We start from the raw sequence: 23,021 nt of genomic DNA on the forward strand, positions 1-23,021 counted from the left end.
GAGTGGCACAGTTAGTGCTGCAGGCCCACTCGTGGCATTTGGTGTACTGGCCCTGGGCACACATAATGCACTTTATTAGGGACTAGTAAATCAAATTTGTCAATCATGCAGAAACCAATCACCAATACAATTTAGACAGAGAGCACTTGCACTTTAGTACTGGTCAGCAGTGGTAAAGTACCCAGAGTCCTAAAGCCAACAAAAATGAAATTCAGCACAGGATCAAAAAATACAGGAGGTCAGAAGCCAAAAAGACAGGGGAAACCCTGCAGATAGGGCCAATTTTTAACGCTCCAGTTTCTGAAGCAACCTCTAAATTTGGAGTAACATTCACAGGCTGAATTTCCTCTTCCATAGGGATAATACCTTAGAGAAACCTCAGTTGGTGGGCCACTCTCTATTTGGAGATTCCTAAGAAAGTTAAGGATTTTCAATTCCCCCAGCCTCCTAAGAGGTCCCGAACTCTTACAGAGTTGTTATTCATCAGATAGAGCAGATGTGAAATGGTGTATGCACCATTTTACAGCCATTTACACTGCACCAGGTCACTTATAAGTCGCCCATATACCAGGCCTTCCAACCCTGAGGGGTGGGTGCAGAGTACCTGGGTGTGAGGGCACTAGCAGAGGTGCCCCCACGTCGTCCAGGACCATTTTCCTGGACTTTGTGATTGCGGTGACGCCATTTTAAGCGTGCACTGGACATTGGTCAATACCTATGTCCAGCTTTACAATGGTAACTCCGAATATGGCCATATAAAGTGTCTAACATCTTGGAATTATACCCCAATGTTGATTCTAGCATTGGTTTTATAATTCCATACACACTGGGGGCTCCACAGTGAACCCCCAGTACTGCCATACCAGCCTTCTGAGGTTTTCTAGGCAGCCTGAGCTGCTGCCACCTCACAGACAGGTTTCTGCCGTCCTGTTGCTCAATCAGCCCGAGCCCAGGAAGGCAGAACGAAGAATTTCCTTTGGGAGAGGGGTGTTACACTCTCTCTCCCTTTGGAAATAGGTGTTACAGGCATGGGAGGGGTAGCCTCCCAGAGTCTCTGGAAATGCTTTGAAAGGCACATATGGTGCCCTTCTTGCTTAATCTGGTCTACACCGGTTGAGGGATACCCAGTCCCTCCTCTGGCGCGAAACTGGACAAAGGAAAGGGGAGTGACCACTCCCCTGTCCATCACCACCCCAAGGATGGTGCCCAGAGCTCCTCCAGAGTGTCCCTGGGTTTTGCCATCTTGGATTCCAAGTTGGCAGAGCATCTGAGTGGCCAGTGCCAGCAGGTGATATCAGAGCCCTCCCCTGATAGGTGCTTACCTGTGTGGCTGACCAATCCCCCTTTTAGGGCTATTTAGGGTCTCCCCTCTGGGTGTTTCCTCGGATTTGGATTGCAAGACTCCAGCAGGAATCCTCACCATCCTTTACTTTACCTTCTACCAACAAAACTGCATCTGGACCCCCCTAGGAACTCTACAAACTGCAACAAAGAAGCAAAGACGACTTCTACAACATTGTATCTTCAGCTTCTGCCAGCAACTGCAACTGTTTCCAGGTCGTGCATCCCCCGAGGACTGCCTGTCTTCAGCCTGCAGCAGAAGAACAAAGGAATGTCCTTTGAAGTGAAGGAGTCACTTCCCTGCTTCAGCAGGCATCCCTCTGCAGTGGCTTGGGTCCCCTCTCCTGTAGAAGTGCGTGGATCCAGCAACACGGGTGGTGGACTGAAGTGGTCCCGACGGTCCTGAAGTCCAGCTGTCCAACTTTGGTGGAGGTAAGAGCTTGCCTCCTCACGCAAAACAGTACCCCCAAGGACCACATGCAAAGGCCTGTTGGCATCCTTCCACAAAGTTCTTCGTGCACCATGCAGCTCCGGCCCCCAGCACTCTATCCTGCGACGCACAGTTTCCTGAGTGTTTCTCCGGCGCATGAGACCCCTTTGTGTAGTGCTGTGTGGGCCTCCTTTTGCACCTTCTTTGTCCCCGTGCTGTGGGATTCCTGTGCCTGCTGCCTGGTCTTCTGAGGCTCTGAGTTTCTGAGAGCCCCCTCTGGCTCCCCCTCCTGAGTAGAGGCCACCAGGTCCCTCCTGGTCCTGGGTAGTGCCATTTTCTGCTAACCGCGAGCTTTGCATGTGCCAAGGCTTGTTGGCGGAATCCAGTGACCCAAACCAGACTGTAGTCATTGATCCGGCGTGGGACACCATCTGCACCAACCAGGAACCCACATCCGTCTTCTTGGGTGCAGTACTGACTGTTCTTCTTGACCGGTGGTTCTTCTTTTTGCACCTTCATCTGGGTTAGCAGGGGCTCCTGTTCTCCCTGGACTCTTCTGTGCTTCTTGGACTTGGTCCCCTTCTTCCACAGGTCTTCAGGTTCAGGAATCCATTGTTGGTGTCTTGCAATCTCTTCTGGTTCTTGCAAAATCTTCTATCTCATGTTCTTGTGTGTTCTAGGAAACTTACTGTGCTTTACTCCTGCTTTCCTCGGCTCTGGGATCGGTTCTATTACGTACCTTTGGTGTTTTCCTGCACTTCCAGTGCCCCTCCACACACTACACTTGTCTAGGTGGGAAACCGACTTTCCCATTCACTATTTTAGTATATGCGTTGTTCCCCCAGGGGCCCATTGCTATCTGTTGTGAGTTTCACTGTTTGCACTGTTTTCTAACTGTTTTTACAGCTATTTCTGCATTCTAGTGTATATACTGTGTATATTGCTACCTCCTAAGGGAGTATAGTCTCTAAGGTATTTTTGGCATTTTTGTCACCAAAATAAAGTACCTTGATTTTTGTAACACTGAGTATTTCCTTTCATGTGTGTGAGTACTTTGTGACTACAGTGGTGTTGCATGAACTTTGCATGTCTCCTATTCATCCACACTACCCCTAGAGAGCCTGGCTTCTAGACACTGCCTACATTTCACTAATAAGGGATAACTAGACCTGGTATGAGGTGTAAGCACAATAGGTACCCACTACAAACCAGGCCGGCCTCCTACAAACATACAGGGTGTGTGTGAAAACAATCATTTTGTCGTAGGAGAGTATAAGCGAATAGCAGTAGGCAAACTTGCTGAATAATAATGTAATAATTAGGCATTTGGCAGCTTAAAATGGGTGATGTTGACAGATTTTCTTTATGCCGAGACACTAATAGTAGGCAGTGGTGGTGGTCTGAGTGATGGATGACCCCAAAATCAATGTGTAGTTAACTGGCGGTGAGTGATTATGTCAGGGAGGAAGATGCTGGGGAATAGGAGGGTGCTGTGGGTGGAGTAGTAGGAAAGGCAATTATTCTCTGTTTGTGGAGAAATGTATTATAAACTAGCAGAGTGCCATCCATGTTCGACATTGTGCCCACATGAGTCTACTCTTGAAGGACAGGATCGAAGCCCTGTGGTACGATGAAGGAGGCGCAAACAGCGTGGGCTACCAAGTATTAGCTAAGATATGTAATGGAAGATGTGGAATTCCAATTGTAAAGCCTTGAACCTATAAATGTTTGCCTTCCGATGAAATTATTGACATAGAAGGAACACTCTTGAAAGTTCATTCCCAGCTGACTAATTTCCTCATTTTTATCTTTCTCCTTCTACTGTGAAACACTTATGTCCCGCTTCAGCATACATTTTATTTTGATGTGATGGTTTTCATCTTTTGAACAGCAATTCTAACTCTACTGTCCCATACTGTTGACTCACTGCTGGTGTTAATTTGCCACTGCACCATATTGTGGCTTTCTCCTTCCAATTTTTATTTGTTGATGCTTTGATGCTGCGTAAACAAATTCCCTCATGAAATATTATCAGCAAATGTTAATGTTTACAGAGGTGGATTGGCGCACTTTTCTTTATTTGCCTCTTGGAATATAATAATGGGGCTACACCCCTTCCATTCCTCACCGCTGTCTTGTTAGCCTCTTGTTACAGCTTGTTCAGTTATTGATTATGGAGGATATTGTCTCACCCACTGGGGATCATTTGAACCTTGTCTAACCACAGATATCTCTTGTTTGTTTACTTGTTTAGAAGTGATGTTTTGCCATGTGCTATTTATTAATCTCTCAGGTATGTCTTTCATCTAGGTGACCTTCAGCCCCCAGGATAACACCCTCATCTGTGCCACAGGAAATGGCTTTTTCAAGACCTTCCGCTACATTGATGGCAACTTGAAACAGACAAACTTCCAGAAAGTGGACCCTCAGAACTACATGAGTCACGCGTGGCTGTCTGACGACAAAATTATCGTTGGGACTGACACCGGCAAGCTGGTCCTTTTTCATTCTGGAGAAGCACAGTGGGAGTACACCATCCCTGAAACCAGGGCGAGGCTGAAGTCCAGCACCGCCCTCGAGGATCGGAGGTAAGCTGCTCTTTGTGTCTACCTTCTGTCTCCTCAAGAAGAGGTCTTCCACTGCTCTGGACCTTCCACCTTTCTGTATACCAACTATTCTTCTCTCACCTCAGGCAGAGGTCTAACACTGCTCTGGAAGAGAGGAGGTAAACCACACCTTCCACCTTCTTGCATTCCTTCTGTCCTTCTCCCACCTCGGGCAGAGGTCTAACACTGCTCTGGAAGAGAGGAGGTAAACCACACCTTCCACCTTCATGTATTCCTTCTGTCCTTCCCTCACCTCAGGCAGAGGTCTAACACTGCTCTGGAAGAGAGGAGGGAAACCACACCTTCCACCTTCTTGTATTCCTTCTGTCCTTCTCCCACCTCAGGCAGAGGTCTAACACTGCTCTGGAAGAGAGGAGGGAAACCACACCTTCCACCTTCTTGTATTCCTTCTGTCCTTCTCCCACCTCAGGCAGAGGTCTAACACTGCTCTGGAAGAGAGGAGGTAAACCACACCTTCCACCTTCTTGTATTCCTTCTGTCCTTCTCCCACCTCGGGAAGAAGTCTAGCACTGCTCTGGAGGAAAGGAACTGCACTGCTCCTTCCACCTCCCTGTATATTATAGGTCCTTCCCTCGCCTCAGGCAGAGGTTCAACACTGCTCTGGAGGAAAGGAGGAAAACTGCACTTTCCACCTCTTTGTATCCCATCTATTCTTCTCTCACCTCCGGCAGAGGTCTAACACTGCTCTGGAGGAAAGGAGGTGCACTGCACCTTCCGCCATTTTGTATACCTTCTGTCTTTCTCTCACCTCGGTCAGAGGCCTCGCACTGCTATGGAGAAAAGAATAAAAACCGCACTTTCCACCTCTGTATACTTTCTGTCCTTTTTCTCACCTCAGGCAGAGGTCTAACAACACTTTGGAGGAAAGGAGTAAATCTGCACATTCCACCTCTTTGTTTACCACCTGTCTTTGTCTCAACTCAGGCAGAGGTCTGGCAGTACTCGGGCTGAAAGAAAATAGACCACATCTGCCACATCTCTGTATACGTGCTGTCCTCTCTCTGTCATCAGATATAGAAAACATGGAAGTAAAGTAGTACACACAAGACATTTATATCTTTTGCACCTGTGAATTTTCCATCCAGTGGACATTCAAAGGGTGCCAAGAGAAGGCCACAGAAGGCAAGCAAGAGTCAGAGTTCATTCCTGTAGTAAATAGACTAAGCCTCGCCTAGGGCTATGGGCTATTGTAATCACCCCACATTATCACCTCCCTTGATTCTTCTGAATCGATTCATTAGCTTTGAGTTGTTTGACCATGTGGGAAGCTAGGTTTTGGTTGTAATACCCCCTCCTCCCACACTTTTCTTTAGACCTGATGTGGTTTTGACCTGTAAGTGCCTTGGGGCCCTGCTATACAGGTACCCAGGGCCAGATCGCTTTCCCCAAAACATTACTATGTTTGGCACTTCAGCCACCTTTGTAAGTCTCTAGTAAATGGTACCACTGGTACCTAGGGCATGGGTACTAAAGAGGGTCCTCCAGAGCTGCAGCACCAATTGTGCCACTCAGAGAGACCCCCACACCAGCCTCATGCAGACTGCCATTGTAAGTACATGACCTGGTATATTTAAAAGTTACAAACACAACATGGTACTCACCAAGAGTGCCCTGTCTACTAACACTGCAGGCACTATAGGTAAGTCACCCCTCTGGCAGGCATTACAGCCCTAAGGCAGGGTGCACTATAATGTATGTGAGGACATATGTTTGCATGAGCAAATATGCCCCTACTGTGTCTTTACAAAACCTTAAGGCATAGTAAGTGTACAGAGGAGCCATAGCAAAAACATGTTCTGGACACTGATCATTAGGAGTTTCCCAGCTACATGATGGCTACTCTGAGCCCTGGGTTATTTGGTATCAAACAATTTTGAATAATAAATCCTCACCGGTACCAATGTTGGATTTATTACGAAATGTAACCAGACAGGCCACCTTAGAGGTGCTCCTGCAAAAGCTACACCACCCTGACGAGGGACTTCAGGACACCCAAGAACCACCCGCCAAGAGTGGCCCTACTGACCTGCAATCCACCTTCAAAGTGACCTACACCTGGCTCCTTAATGCAAGACTCTTGGCTCACCTATCTGCTCTGCTCCCTACCTCCCTGTCCCCTCCATTGGAGAACCAGCTGTGCTCTAGGGGGTCACTAACCCCTTGCGATCTCGATGCTCCAAGGGGACCCACCAGACTTACCTCTAAGTCCCCCTGTGCAGTGTGTTTCTAAGGGGTCCTCCTTCCTTTGGTGCACCAGCTCCAGGACTTTCAGCCACTGCTTCTGCCAGAACCGGGAGTCGCCCAAACTTATCCGGCTGGCCCACAGGACATGTCAATGACCTCGACCTAGAAACAAAAGGTGACACTTGTGAGAGCATTGCCCGATTTTATATCCAGTTTTAAAGTTTTCTCCAATTGATTCCTATGGTGCGTAATTACACACAGAAACCGAACATTTTCTAAACTATGAAAACCATAACTTAAAAAGTAGTTACCTTATTTTGATGATGTTGGTCTTGAACATTTTATACAAATCAGGATTATTTTTGTAAAGTGGTCTTGAGTTATTCTTTTGAGTGTGTGTCTACATTTGTTGATACTATGAGTACAATAAATGCTTGGCACATCTCCTGGATTGGCCTAAATGCTCGACCAAGCTACCACAAAAATAGAGCATTAGGTGATCTATTTTTACCTCTGGATACCAAGGTGGGGTTGTTCAAATTCTCTGCACAGTGCATGCCATGTTTGTACACTATACAGACCATTCTCTTCTTTCTCCTGCTTTTGCTTCTTCTGTCATCGCTAGTGGTGCATCCTCCTTGAAATTTTGAAAAGTCTCTGCCGTCTCTGAATCTGTCTAAGGCTGATCTTGGGCTAATGACGACTCTAAATGGTTTCCTATTTTCTTTCCTAGTCTCTCAAGGCTCTGTACTTTGCCTTCATCATTGTTGTTTATACTACCGCTCTGGCTGCCATTTCCTCTTTTCTCCTATTCTGTCACTCTTGTTCTGACAATTCTTTGTCGCCTTCAGTACTATGACTCCTCTTTGCAGCGCTATCTCTGACTACCTTGGCTCAGTATATACCTGCACATCGTCTTGTTCTCTTAATCCTAACCCTTCTAGTACTGAAATTTGTTTTCCCTTCTTCTCCTAATGCATGCTCACCCCACTGTCTATCCGTTTCCCTAGCATCCCTCCCTTCATTCACTTAAGCTTACAACCTTGGTATTATTTCCAGCCCTATAGTTTTTCACACCTCATCTTTACCCCTTCCTGGCGCCTGGCTTTCCAGCTGCATTTTATTTTTAATATATGCCCTTTGCAGACCGCTAAGCTGCTCGTCTCTACTCTAGTGCTTAATTGTCTTGATTACTGCTTCTTGTTCTAAGATTTTGCGCTTTCTTGCCCTTCTCTTTCTGGACTGTCTGTACTTCGTCAGTTAGTTTTCTGTTTTGACCACCTCCTCAGCATACATCTCTAAACTCTCTTGCTGTTTTTCTTGTATGCAGGTATTTTGTTCCACATTTGTTTTTGTTAAGCTTTTTGGAAAAACAGGTCTAAAGATGTCATTATAAGTAAATAAATAGTTCTGTATCTGAATAGATTCCTTAGAGGCAGAGTACACAATGCTTAGCACTTCTCTACACAGACCTAAAAAATGTCTAAACATAGCAGTGTGTTAAACGGTGATCAGCACAATTAAGACACGACAAGTGAAACGAGTCCGGTTGATGTATGTCAGAGTGATCGTTACCGTAAGGGTCAGCAAAGCGATTCCATCTTACCACCGAGTAAAACTTTGACTAAAGGTGATGCTTCTGACCCTTCCACACACAACTGAGTTTCTACAAACCTGTGTCTATTGTAACAGGAGCAAAGGGTTTATTTTGCTTCTATTAAAGCATCTCCAACTGTGACCGAGGCTCCTTTAAAAAAAAAAAAAAAAAAAAAAAAAAAAAAATATATATATATATATATATATATATATATATATTATTATTAATTTTCGCCAGTTCATAAATACAACTAAATTGATCACAAAAAAATCACAGCAAATCAAAAAAAAGAATAAAAAGAAAACAGAGATTTAGATCATGGCAGGATCAAAACCGAATAAACAGCTTCAATATTTCAGAACATATTCATAGCCAGAAGCTAGAGAAGAGCATAAGAGATTCCAGGGGAAACTGAATCAAAAATTCATTGATGAAGTGACAACAGTTTAGAGACCTTATGCGTGGCCTTGCCTAGCACAGGCCTTTCCGAAAAGCATTTAAAAAACGATCCGAGAGCCCCCACCTGACCGCTATTCTTCTGCTAACCACCTGGCGACTGGTTCCCAGATCAATTCGCCCCAGCGGCGGCTTCTAGGGCCCTAAGGTCTATATAGGCTTGACTCCATGTTGTGTATTGCAGGAATCTAGACCTATACATGAAAAGTTGGGGGCTCGGGATGTAGCCAATCAGTAGCAATACGCTGGTGTGTGACCTCCATTGAGATAAATATCAATGGACCGCTTCCTGTCTCCACTTATTCATTACAGAGCCTTGAAAAATCCCAAGTAGTAGATTCAGTGAAGAGGTGGGTGTGCAATAATTGACCTTCCAGAGAGCTAGCCTCTGCTTAACCTGGCTCCATAATTTACAAGCAGCCTTCAGAACCTCTAAACGTGTTTTTTTGTTGTAGCTAAGTTCCAACATCTTCAAAAAGCTTGCTCCCGACTCCTCCCCTACCTCATTTTATATATAGTTGGGGCCTTTTTCATGCTTAACCAAACAGTATCCCCGGTTAACACTATAGCCATAGGCTGCAGCATACAAGCCCAATAGTACAGAGTAAAGGTCGGGACTGCCCAACCCCCTCGCCTCTTGGGCAGCATCATATACTTCCCAGCCCGCCTTGGTTTTTTAATGCCCCACACAAAGCTAAGGCATAGTGACTCCAGCTTCCTAAGCCGCCCCTCCCCGATCTCGAAGGGGATAGGCTGAAATAGGTAAAGTACCTTTGGCAACAAGACCATCTTAATCACATTACTCCTGCCCACGAGAGAGAGATGCACATGATGTATTCTCCCCAATTCCCATCTCACTTTACACAGTATAGGGAGCAGGTTCATTTTTACCAGGTGATCAATTCTGGCTGTGATTCTTATCCCCAAGTAAACTGCTTTGGGTATGACCTGCTGATCTCGTGGACCCACGGAGGCCGTACAAATGATCTGTCTCTTAGCAGCATTTACTTTATACCCTGAATATTCCCCAAACTTCTCAGTGAGTCATTCAGTTTCCATTATGACCACCAAATGGTGAGTGGAGACTACTGCCACATTATCAGCGTATGCAAATACCTTATCTTGTATAGAATTCTGAGTTACAGGTTTAATGCTGAAGGTCTGTTCTAAGTTGGCGATAAAGGAGTCAATGTAAAGGGCAAAAAATAAGGGTGAACAAGGACATACCTGTCTCATTCCTCTTGCAATAAGTATCTCTGCTAACTCCATCCCAGCCTGGCCATCGGATTCTTATATAGTGTCCTAGTGTGTTTCATCACTGACCAAATGAGCCACCTTGTAACCCGGTCAAACACTTTCTTTACGTCCAGTAGAATAAAGCCCAGGGGGGTTTCATGAGCAGCCGCCATATCAAATAATGTGATCACCCTTCTGATATGAACAACTGTCCCTCTACCTGGAATATATCCATGTTGTCTATCTGAAACTAGTGGGGAAATAACACTACCCAATCTAGATGCAAGAACGTTTGCCTAAATCTTCCCATCAGCATTCAGTAGGGCTATAGGCCTGTAAGACCCAGGCAGCAGGAGCGATTTGTTCTTCTTTCTAAAAATTACTATATTTGCAGTGCCCCAGGAGGCTGGGCGGCACCCTGTTGTGTCTTGCAGAATAGTTGGGGCAATTCCAGAATTATTTATTTTAATAAAATTCCAACTGCACTGTATCGAGACCTGCTGCTTTCCCCAGTGCCAAAATTTCATAAGATGTGATAGGGGAGTCCAACCGGTCACAATGTTCCTCGCTCAACCTGCCCTTGTCTGCCCCCTGAAGATACTCCGTTAAGGCAGTAGGTGCGGAATCTATCGCTTTGAGTAGAGACCTTGATAGTAATCTCGGAAGGTCCTAACAATCCCTGACGATTCTTCTATGACATTGCCCTTAGGGTCTTTAATTGCTTTTATCAACCCCCTCACTACTTGTTGCCTAATCCTCATTGCAAGTAACCTATCAGTGGATTCCCCGTATTCATAACATTGCACCGTGTATACCTGGTACTTCTTTGCGGTTTCTATTTTAGAGCCTTGATTTATTTTAGCCTTACATTTAGCTATTTGTGACTGAGTTTCACCAGTGAAATACCCTTCTAACAGCTCCCTAGCTGGTTCTTCCTCTGCCATGGCCAATTCCCTATAAAGACTCCGCAACTCTCTTTGCTTCTTCTTTTGGGTGTGCAGGCGCAGATTTAGTATTTCCCCTTGTCCCCGCCTTCAGAGCATTCCACATGACTTCCAAAGTGGGCTTACCTCTATTAATCACCAAAAACTCCCTCAACCATGAGCGTATACATTCAACATACGACTCTTCCATCAGTTTCCTATCAAACGTAAACACTTACTGGGGCCTGCAAAGTCCAGCTACTGGGATTTCAAGTACTAAAGGGTTAGTCAAGCCGAACCAGCTTGTTGTGTGGTGCAGAATATAAAGTGAATCCCAGGTCCGTGGCCTTTTGTCTAGCCCAAATATCCACCAGCCCTGTGGTCAGCCACCAGTCAGTCCAGGGCTCCGAATGTTCCTGGCTTTCACCCAGTGCTTAATTTGTAAATGAAAACATCCCGGTACCCAAAGGCCTCCTCTTAAATACGTGGCTGCTGCAATTAAATGTGGTAACATGGAATGCTGAGGCAGCATAAACAAGAAGCCATCTTGGGCCTCTACTATCCATACAAAGCCACGCCCTGTCACTTCAGCTCACTCTTGTAGCTTTCTACTTTCTCCCTTTGTGACGCTTTTTCGTTTTTCCCTTCCTCCGTCTTTCCCATATGTGTATTTTGCTCGCAGCAAATGCTTGAGGCAGAAGAATTAGGCCCGGCCCTCAAAAATAAGTGCTGGTGCTCAGCACCGGAAAACAACAAGCACACATTAAGCATTGCTTTCACCCCACTTAGACCTGATCTCCAAGTGACTCACCATTGACTCCCAAGTGAATGTTAATGTCCCCACACACAATCAAATGTAAGGGCCAATGGGACAACAAACCATTGAGTGTATCCAAAACTGCAGGCTCATCAGTATTAGACCTGTAGACTGTACAAAGAGTGAACCGAGCAGACCCCATTCTGCATTCCACAATAGCCCATCGACCTAGCTTATCTGCTAATGAGCGCCCAGGTACACAGAGGGATCTTTTGGCAAGGGTTCCCACCCCTCTACAGGTAGTCCCCTGCTCAGAGCAAGCTAATAGTGAAAAGCCCAAATCCTTAAGTACCTGGCACCTCTCCCAAGAAATATGAGTTTCTTGAATACATACAATGTCTGGGCGCATAGCTTTAAGCCCTAGTCTGGTACGCTGCCTCTTCTCCCTATCATTGAGCCCGCAAATATTAATAGAGCAGACGCAAAGCTCATCCCTCATCGTTATATATCTTGTTGTGTAGATTCATTGTCATATACTTATCAAAATGAAACATCAGCCTCTGACTACCACCTTTTTTCCCTCTTTTGTTTTGTGCATCCCTAAAATTCTGGGAGAGACTGGCCTGTCTAAATAGGTTTCTGAACCAACTTTTTTGCCCCCCCCCCCCATTACCCCTGTGTGACTGCTCCACCCAAGTGTCCCACCCCTCCCCCACCAAACCCCAAACCCTAAGCCCCCACCACCCTTACCACCTAACCCAACCCTGAAGGCATATGGAACTCAAGGATCCATTCACAGTGGAATGCGGGCCCCCCGACCCAAGTCTGTGATAGCTCTCTAGTACAGTACTTTCATTTCTTCACTAAGACAATCAACCCCTCTCCAAAATCTAGATGGATTCCCCACCCCCAGCCCCAATCTACAGCCTATTGACAAATTTCCATCACACACTCAGTCCGTCTTTAGACTCCTCAAGAATTATTCTCAGAGGTGAAAAAGTAAGAACAGTCTTTTGCTATGACTTTGAGGTTGGCTGGATTCAGCAAAAACACTTGAGCGCCCTTCTCCTGAAAGGCTGAGATAAGCTGATGCAGATACCACCTCTTGCCCACCATTATTTGACAATAGTCAGGTCTGACAAAGAACTCCTGCCACTTAGCAGATCTCTTTCAGTCCAGTCGGGCCAGGTCATACAAGGATTGTTGCAGCAAAAAGCTACCCAGGTAGAATAAGTATAGCTCTAGGTTTATTGCTTCCATGACCCGATCTAGACCTCTGTACGACAGGAATCTATGTGCTCTTTGAACTTCATTCTCCCAGGACCATTGGGAGAGCTTGGGGAAGGACTCCTTAAGCAGCTCCACCACAAACCACTGAATATCCAACCCCTCAGCCCCTTCCATGACAACTAACACCCGAAGATTGTTGCATCTCAGTCTGTTCTCAAACTGTGTATCTTCTTCTTGCGCTCTTAATAAATTAGAGACTTCCTTCTGGGTTGTTAGAGCATCTTCTATGTTGGAAATGCGTGTTTCTTCCTCTCCAGTCCACTCAGCAAATTCAGAGCAAGATTTGGCCACCCGCTGAAAAGCTAGTTGCATTTTGCGACAAGGAGCTTGGGTCTTTCTGCCTTCAATTCTGGTTTCATCCTGTGTGCCATAAAGCTCTGATAAATCGCACCTAGTGAGACACCCTCCAGAGCGTCCCCATCCATCACACTCTCCGGTTTGCTGCCTGAGTCTGTGGGCCCCAAAGCTGAGCCAGCTGAATAATCCCAAAGGAAGTCTTTGCCCCCAGACGCTCCCGCACTTTTCTCCTCCTGACTGTGCGTGTGCCAGCTAGCCTCCTTGTATCGTCATGTCATTGTAGTTTACTCTTTTTTTTCCTAGATCCATTGTGGGACTTAGGATCCCCTTCTCTGGTTCATTGCTTTTCACTGGGTAGATACTGTCGCTTGCTCTGGTCTTTCTTAAATCCATTGTGGCTTCATCGGATCTCGCTGTGGCTTTCTCTGTTTCTTTTTAGATCCATTTTGTCTCCTTAGAATCCTTGCATGGCGTGGTCTGTTCTTTCTCATGCTCACATTTATCCCGGGGGTCTCGTTGTAGCTTTTTCTGTTTTTACCTGAATCCATTGTTGCCTCATTTGTTAAAGGTATCTCAGTCAGTTTTTAGGAGGTCATCTGCGGCTCCTTTCAAACTCATTGAGACATCTTGTGTATAGCAGTGGCTCAGGTGCATAATGTAAGCTACTGCAGTGCATCAAGGCCCTCTTTTCATATGTTTATTTGTTGGATACTGGAATCCCAGGCCTTAGTGAGCACATTTTACGAGGGCTATGGGGTCTTACATTAATTGCGTGATCAGCCACTGCAGTGGCATGCTCTGCCCTTTCTATGCACATCACGGTTCCTTGCCATTGGGGCTCACTCTGCTTCTTTCAAGGTCCCTGCTGTGTATTTTATTTTATTTATTAAAATCAGTAGTGCAACCAGGGAAACACTACTATACCAATATAAATGTACACAATTTCATCATACATCAACATAAAAATAATTCTTAAAATACGGTCTTCTAATGTGGGAAAATGCGTTTCATAAACAATTGCATAAAAACGTAATTTTTCTCATTTTACAAATTTAGAAATGAAGTAAAAAAGTTCTTCAACCTTGTTATGCTTTTTGGGTTCTCACCATGACTTGGCTGCGTAATATGCTTTGTCCATTGTCTCTCCTTGCGATCTTACAATGTCTTGCTCTACACGTTCCATTAAAGCATTGTGGCTCCCTGTGATTTCAGAGTAGCACGCTTCGCTCATTTTCAGACTCATTGTGGCTATGTGCAGCCTCACCATGACTTGATCTGCTTTTTCTTACCCATTCTGGCACCCTGTAGCCTCTCCGTGACCTGGTATGTTCTTTCTTTGACCCTTTGCGGCCCCTTGCGATCTCACCATATCTTACTCTGCTCTTTTTCCAGGTCCAGCGTAGCGATATCCATGCAAGAGTCTCTCACCACTCAGGCACAGGTCTATGCCATTGTGGCCTGTTCCAAGGGCTTTATTTGCTCTGCTGGGCCTGGAACTGTCTTCATGTTTGAAAAATCTGAAGAGAAGGATGTTTACAGGAAATGTCGAGAAATCAAGGTAGGTCCTTAAGGGAATATTGAGATTAGATGAAACAAGGTAGAAGACGAAAATGAGAAGGGAGCGATTGAAACAGAAGCAGAAAGGGGCAGGCAACACTTGAGGCGAAATTCAGGTAAACAGAGAAAGGTACTGAGAAGGCAAAAAGTAACAAGTTAGGAAGAGGAAGATGTAGAGAGACATAAAGGAGGAGAGACACTTGGAAGAGCATGAAGCTATGAAGGAGGTGGATTGGGAAAAGACAAGAGAAAAGATCCTGGTAGCAGGAACTGAAAGGGAGGAGTGGCACATGGAAGATTGGAGGGAAGGTAAGAAATGCGTGGGGAAAGTTACATAGCAGGTCAGTGGGTGGAAAGAACCGACAATATGTAGGGGCAAGAAACTGAGATGAGAAAAGAGGACAGAGTGGGCTTTTGTAGTGAAGTTAGTGCAGAACGAAGACATTCGGTGTGTGCTGTATGCTTGACAAGTAGCTGAAGTGCCCAGTGTAGGAAGCTGGCTCTGTATATACGATACCAAAGGAAGGTATAGAGCCCAGGGGTTACCCAGAGGCTTAACAAAGGCTAAAGTAGATAATTCTAATGCTCTCTTTTGTGATAGTGTGGTCGAGCAGTTAGGCTAGTGCAAAGCATTTGTTGTACACACACAGTCGAGCAATGAGGCACACACTCAATGACTAACTCCAGGCCAATGTTTTTATATAGCAAACATATATTTTGTTGCTTTATTTCTAGAACCAAAAGGTCTTTGTTGCAGGTAAGTACTGTTGTAAGTAGGTATCAAGCATATGTATCAAATGTACTTTGTTTGGGTTTTGCAGATAACACAGTTTACAAGTAAGTAACACTTTTCAATTTCAAAAGTTGACACAGTGCAATTTCTCATAGGAATCAATGCAGTCCATGGGGAGGAAAAGTGTTAGCACATTCAACAGGTAAGTACTCGACTTACGATCGCAGTCTTTGGGGGTTAGGATGTCCCCAGGTCAAATTCAAGTTGACCCCAAAAGTGCACCACCAGCAACACAGAGGTGCTGAGGTCAAAGTTGGCATTGTGTTTTCAATGGAATTCTATGAGGACTGGGGGCACTCAGAAGAAAACAGATTGCAGGTAAATATCCGCAGTTTCAGGACACAAGCCTGGGGGATTTAGTTCAGCACCAGAGGGGGGAGGGTGCGTCACAGGTCAGCACCAAACACACACCCTCAGCGTCACCGGGACGGCCAGGTGCAGGGTGCAGACACAGCATCGTTCACCCAATGCTTTTCAATGGGGTGATCCCGGAGGGGGGTCACAAAGATGCTGCAGGTTGGGCCCAGGGGGTTAATTCCTGAAAACTAAAGGCTGGTCAGAGGCGCCTGCTGGACGTGGCTGGACTGTCGGTCGGATTCCCCAAGGCCAAGGGGCTGCAGGTGCAGAGGTATCTTTGGGTGTCGGGAATATTTGTTGGATCCGGTCGCGTTCACAAGGGTCCTCCGGATTTAGACTGCAGGTATTGTCGTGTTGGCCAGGAGGGGTCAACCCAGGGTGGACTCGAGGTCGAAATCGCCATGGGACATTCTCTGGGCCGATGGTCCACCTGGACATGGGCCATGGGTGTCTGGTGCAGAGTGGACAGGGCTCACGGATTCAGGGCGGTTCTGGAGTCCTTCTGGAGGGTTTCTTCTAGACAAGGCCACTGTGCTTGGGAGTTCTTGGACCTCTGCTGGACAGGCAGTCCATTGGGGGCTTGTGGAGGTAGCTAGTCCTAGAGGATGTGTCTCCTTTTTCAGCAGGAGTCTTGAAGCTGCAGACAGGCCGGTAGAGCTGGGCCATGTCAGTTGTTGTCTGGAGTCTTCACTGCTGGGGTCAGCTCTTCAGTCCTTCTTCCTTCTTTCTTGAGGTCACCAGGAATCTGAAGAGCAAGTTTCAGGGGCGCCCCTAAGTACTAGATTTACACTTACACTTACCGTTGCCCACAGGATGGTTCGTTGTATGACTTTTAAACTTCTGAGTTGCATCAGATTAACTTATGCCTCTGCTTTCTTACACACATATGTCCTGATTCCGGGTCTTTTCTGTGTTTTTCACAAGCCATCACTGAAGTGAGTTTGCAACTGTGTGGTTATTCATAGCTGCCATGTGTGACACTTTCAGCCAGTATTGACGTTTCACCAACTTCATATTGCATTCAGAGACTTGTAGTTAACATTTGACATTGTGAAAAGGGTTTGCAAACCCTCAACATGCAAAGTACTGTTGGCTAAAAAGCCAGAACAGGTTGAAGGTGTCACACAATATTACCCCATTTGGCAGAGATGAATATCAACATTTTGTACTCAATATGTTGTAATTATTTTCTCTTCTCACTTCATCACATAAGGTGCCAACATGCTTACTTCAACTACCTCTCCCTCCACCAGACATTGAACGATTAACATGTGAGTGTTGCACATGTATTGTAAACGTGGATTCTTGTGAATGACACTTACTGACGTATTCAATACACTGCCAAAAGATCAGATATGACTTTAATTGGTCCCAAATTCTCTTCATCCTGAAATAAATGGTCAGATCAAATATGAGATTATGATTTTAAGCCATGCGCCACTGTGCACCATGCTAACAGTGATGGCGGAAACAAAAAGAAAAGAAAATAGTGGGCTTGTTCTGGACTGGTATTCTTGCCCTGCTGCTGTAGCTTTCTTTAACAAGACACGTAGTCACTCATTGTGAACATGGCGGTCCAGACCGCCATGCCGGCGGTGGTGGAAATTACCGGCTAAGCGGTCTGGACTGCCATATAAACAACAAGGGAAGACCGCCACAGGTGACACTCCGCCACCACCAGGCTTCCGCCGACAGGCAGTGATCTGCACGATGGGTGCTGCTGCACCTGCCGCACTGCAGCATTGACGACGGCTCGGTGTGGAGCCGTCGGCAATGTCCTGGCCCAGCATTCTACTGGGCCGGCTGGCAGGAACACTGTTTCCACACGCCGGGCCGGTATAATGTTGTTTATACGGCCGGCAGGGTCTCAAGGGGGCTGGCAGTGTATGTTTAGACCACCAGCATGAACACGGCGGTGAATCCCGCCGCGTTCATAATGACCACCCTGGTGTTGAATCCTTCAGTATAAAATCAAAAACTATACATTCTGTCACTTGGCACTTCATTTCTAAACTATCTCTAAATAAGACTGCTGCCTTAATTCGCAGGAGAAGTATTGAGCAACATAGAAGTACAGACAAATATGCATTTATCATTGTTTGTCCATTAATTGATAAGGGCTATATCTATTTTGGTGGAGTTTCACTGTCTTTTTTTCTTTGTTTAAACTAAACACAGAAAACCCTAATTATGAATTCAGAATCTGCTTAGAAGGGGCACAACATACAAATGAAACATTACACACATGCCCCAATCTCTGTTGTTATCCTCTGCTTAAAGAGAAGGCCCAGGCTCAGACCACAATGCTAATGTTCAGGCTACAGTGCTTGTACAAGTCCAGCCATCACGTACACTCATTATAGGCTCAGACTTCATGCGGAAGGGTGTCATGTAGCATCTGGATCTACATAGTCAAATATGCTATTTGTTATTTATTACCATTGTTAAGTATGGGGAGGGGCCTTAACTCAGGAAAGGCGAAGCCTGGAGCTAGACATGACTCCTCCCCCCTCCCTCCCCCCCAAACAATGCCAATAAATAGTATATTATACTCTGTGCATCTGCATATGTGTTTCATCTCATGCAATGTTTATGTGTATTTGTTTTAACAAAAGGTATTTAACCGAACCATGTTGTAAAGGATTACATTTTTACAGGTAGATAAAATCACATTGAAGTGGCCTCATGTTTATTAGGAGAGCTGCTTCCATGTGTAAAGTAATTGTTAGATGCAATCTGTGAGACACTAATAGTATTTTTGATGACTTATAATTTCCCTGTTCAGTGATAATAAACTCAAATTTGACTTTTTTCCTATATTAATAAATGTGGGAATGTTCATTTGTCAGTACACTTGCTTCAAATAGCATGAACAATTGGGCCGCATTTATCCTCACTGCCATGGTGTAAACAATGACAATTATGTCACAAAATGCTATATATATATATATATATATATATATATATATATATATATATATATATATATATATATATCTAATAAAATGTATGCACCATGAAACAGCTGCCATTGGAGTAAGGAAGTTTCAAATAAATTTTTCCTAAACACCAGCGCCAAGTGTCCCCAAATTAGCACCAATTGTAACTCAAAATATACAGTAAATATCTGAAGTTACTTGTTTTATTGTACAATATTAGTTTGCTGTGTTCTGAAAATACAGTTTTATTCTCCCAATGTTCTGCATATCACCATGTTGTGGGAGTCTGGTTTATCACATACCTGGGATTGTGTTCATTTGCCAGGAACCACCATCATATGTGACTAACTTTACTGCCAGGACCCACAATTATATGTCAGCGAACATCATGAGCGGGGTTTCCGGTTAAAAATGATGATATGCATTTCCTTTTCAATAGAAACTGAAAAAACAGCATATTTTGCTGCACTGTTACTGCTTTAGTGCCCTCTGAATTCAAGACTATAAGTGCATCCTCTGCCTCTAAGCAGTTTTCTCTGATGAATGCTCCCATTATCCATCCACTCAGGCCATGGTACGCCACTTAATAGGTCCTTTCTGCCATCCACAATGTCCCTGGTGCCTACTGCAACCCCTATGTGGGAGCATGATTCAACTCCCAGAAGAGGCCTATGCTCTAGTTTTGCTAAAAGTGAGCTGTCTATAGCGCATACGTTAACACAGAAGATCTATGAGTTAGTGTATGAGCCACAGACGGCGCAGCTCACAATCATTAAGAGACTAGTATAGCGCTGTATTTCCAAATTTGTGCTGCAGACACCACAATTTGCTGAAAACGTGTACTGCTCCTCCAGACTGAAGAAGACCATGTTCATGACACAACCCCAGGTCATCAAGTTCTATGTTCATTCCCATTGCCTTCATGAAGAAATGAAGCTTGGAACCCGTGGTGTTAAAACAAGGGCCGACACTGGACAAAATTACTTGTACAAACTACGGTGACTTCTTTAATATGCCTGTTCTTTTCAACAAGATTGAAAAGACACCAGAACAGTGAACATTGGAAGAACATTGGAAGGAGCACAGTCCCATAATACTTTCAAATAAACAAGGTCCCATCAATAATTAGAATTTCATGTACTCACTTTCAAATTAACACTAAATCCTATATGTATGGCTCAATGAAACGTCATTCCTGGTGCGAATAGCACAGGACTTAAAGCATCCCCTGTGTCATGAAGTTTCCTTTCTACCTCAGCTGCATCTTCATACAGCAGAAGAGTTTATCACCAAAGGCCCTATAGCTGACACAATGCACATGAATTCCTCTGCAGAGCTCTCCCATGACTCTGTAGAACAGGGTTAGGCTCAGAAGACCACATTCATTGGAACAGTCCTTTCTTAGTATCGTAAGACGCAGCAAGTGACAGTGTGACACTGTCTTATAATAACAGAGCACCAGGCAGCCCAAAATATATATCACATGCCTCACGTCTTCATTCATTCGATCTTTGAAGAATAGAATAGCAGGTAGCTCTGTTAAATGCTCACCATTAACCATTAACCTTTTAACTGCTGCAATCATAGCTGAGGTGGGACTGGACTGCCAGAGAGAGGGGTTTGAGATCTGGTAAATGAGACAGGAAGGAAGATGAGGGAAATCTCTTCTCCGTTCCTATGTGCCACTGCCCTGCTCCATTGTCCAGGAGCGGCCCTAAAGGATGGCAGTCATGGTATCCAGTCTGGGTCATAGCCTAGTGCAGGGCAGGCACCATCTTTCTACCACATGCCTGATGTACACCTCTACCACATGTGTGATGTACACATCTACACCTCTACCGCGTGTCTGATGTACACCTCTACCACATGTCTGATGTACACCTCCACCTCTACCACGTCTGATGTACACCTCTACACCTCTACCACATGCTTGATGTACACCTCTACCACATGCCTGATGCACACCTCTACCACATGTCTGATGCACACCTCTACCACATGTCTGATGCACACCTCTACCACATGTCTGACGGACACCTCTACCACATGTCTGACGGACACCTCTACCACATGTCTGACGGACACCTCTACCACATGTCTGACGGACACCTCTACCACATGTCTGATGTACACCTCTACCACATGCCTGATGTACCACATGTCTGATGGACACCTCTACCACATGTCTGATGGACACATGTCTGATGGACACCTCTACCACATGTCTGACGGACACCTCTACCACATGTCTGACGGACACCTCTACCACATGTCTGATGTACACCTCTACCACATGCCTGACGGACACCTCTACCACGTGTCTGACGGACACCTCTACCACGTGTCTGACGGACACCTCTACCACGTGTCTGACGGACACCTCTACCGCGTGTCTGATGGACACCTCTACCGCGTGTCTGATGGACGCCTCTACCACGTGCCTGATGGATGCCTTTAGCACGTGCCTGATGCACGCCTCTACCACGTGCCTGATGCACGCCTCTACCACGTGCCTGATGCACGCCTCTACCACGTGCCTGATGCACGCCTCTACCACGTGCCTGATGCACGCCTCTACCACGTGCCTGATGCACGCCTCTACCACGTGCCTGATGCACGCCTCTACCACGTGCCTGATGGACGCCTCTACCACGTGCCTGATGCACGCCTCTACCACGTGCCTGATGCACATGCCTGATGCACACCTCTACCACATGTCTGACGGACACCTCTACCACGTGTCTTACGGACACTTCTACCACATGCCTGATGCACACCTCTACCACATGCCTGATGCACAGAGTTTGTTTCTAACTTTTGGGAGCTATTAATTCTGCTCTGAGGGAGGTCGATCTCATGATGACTGCATGTATCAAATGTATGGGAATTGCAATTCAATCTCTCTGACTGTAAATTGTAATAATGTAACAGATAATTATCTTTGTTTTAGCTTCTCTGTTCATTTAGGGTCCATTACATTTGAAGGATGCTTTATCTCTATTGTAATTAATCATCATTAAATATTTGAACTGAACTGAACACCACTATTCTGATTTCTGAGCTAATGAGGCACAACACCGAGCACACCTGGCATACATTGGGACAGATGGGCAACAGGTGGAAGAAAGGGACACAATGGCAATTGAATGGCATTGAGCAGAATAGCATGGCCAGGAATATGTATGAGCTCTGTGTCTATAGCAGTTTTCCTGTTTATCTCATTTTACTTTACATATCTCATTTTACTTTGCATCACCACCTACATTGGTTGAGATAGTCTGCCAGGCTTAGCATAGGGAAGGGTCAAGGACATGAAAACTCTTCTGGGTCCTTCGCTGGTGTGTGTGCAAGAAAACCCAATGCATCAAGCACTTGACTATTTGTGGTTGGATTCATATGTACCAGTACAAAACTGAGAGACTGAAAGTAAGAAAGTGTGTGTTTGTGAGCAAGAGAGAGAAAGAGAGAAAGAGAGAGACTAAATAAATTGCCAGAGAATCTGTTTGCTTACTCAGTGACAGCTAGTTAATTAAAGCCTACCCACCCGATGGACCAACCACCACTGGTGTGTTGTGGAGTGTGGGCTGTGAATTTAATACCGCCTCCTTGTCTTTCCAGAGAATTTCCTGGATTTTTGTGTTGAGTAGCAGGTGTGCTGTAGTGTGGTTTAGGCTGTGTGAATTGTGTACTAACCCTCATCCCATTGCGGTTCGCAGATCCCCCAGGATCCTCACTGCGTAGACCCCAGCCAGTCGGACCTGCAAGATGTGCTGTCGATGTGCCTGAGCCCCTCAGAAGAGACCCTTGTAATCAGTACCAGCAAAAGTCAACTGTACAGCTTCGCACTGTCCTCAGCAGACATGGGCAAGGTGAGTCCTGTGGTGGCATCGGGTGGTCTACACTGACATTAGGGAGTTTTCTCCTGAATATTGCAGCCCACAATTGTTGACAATTAGCTGTGATTGTGCAGTGGTAGTGAAAAATAGCAGTTTTCAGCTTTTCAGCACGTATGCATGAGATTGTCTATAGCATGGCTAATACATATTTCTGCCCATGCTATAGGGTAGCTGACAATTTGTGCAGTATTGTCATAAAGAAGAATGAAGACTAAACGGATTAATCTTTCCCCATTCAATGGTTTTCTTGAATTTATTGATGGACTGAACTTGGATTACTTTGTGGCCATTACCGCTAGACAAATTAAATTGTAGTTATAGATGCTGGATGTAGTGACTGG

At 45.3% G+C, this 23,021-nt stretch overlaps 1 protein-coding gene across 1 annotated transcript in view; it reads left to right on the forward strand.

Moving 5' to 3' along the window:
* CFAP57 (cilia and flagella associated protein 57) overlaps nucleotides 1-23,021 on the forward strand; it is a 178,020-nt gene that overhangs the window by 32,846 nt on the left and 122,153 nt on the right. Inside the window, exons 5-7 of the mRNA XM_069227784.1 lie at nucleotides 4,082-4,359; nucleotides 14,531-14,696; nucleotides 22,501-22,653. Of these exons, the coding sequence (XP_069083885.1) occupies nucleotides 4,082-4,359; nucleotides 14,531-14,696; nucleotides 22,501-22,653 (597 nt within the window). The remainder of the gene's footprint in view (nucleotides 1-4,081; nucleotides 4,360-14,530; nucleotides 14,697-22,500; nucleotides 22,654-23,021) is intronic.

Source organism: Pleurodeles waltl, chromosome 4_1 (assembly GCF_031143425.1).
Source record: "Pleurodeles waltl isolate 20211129_DDA chromosome 4_1, aPleWal1.hap1.20221129, whole genome shotgun sequence".
Classification (NCBI taxonomy): domain Eukaryota; kingdom Metazoa; phylum Chordata; class Amphibia; order Caudata; family Salamandridae; genus Pleurodeles; species Pleurodeles waltl.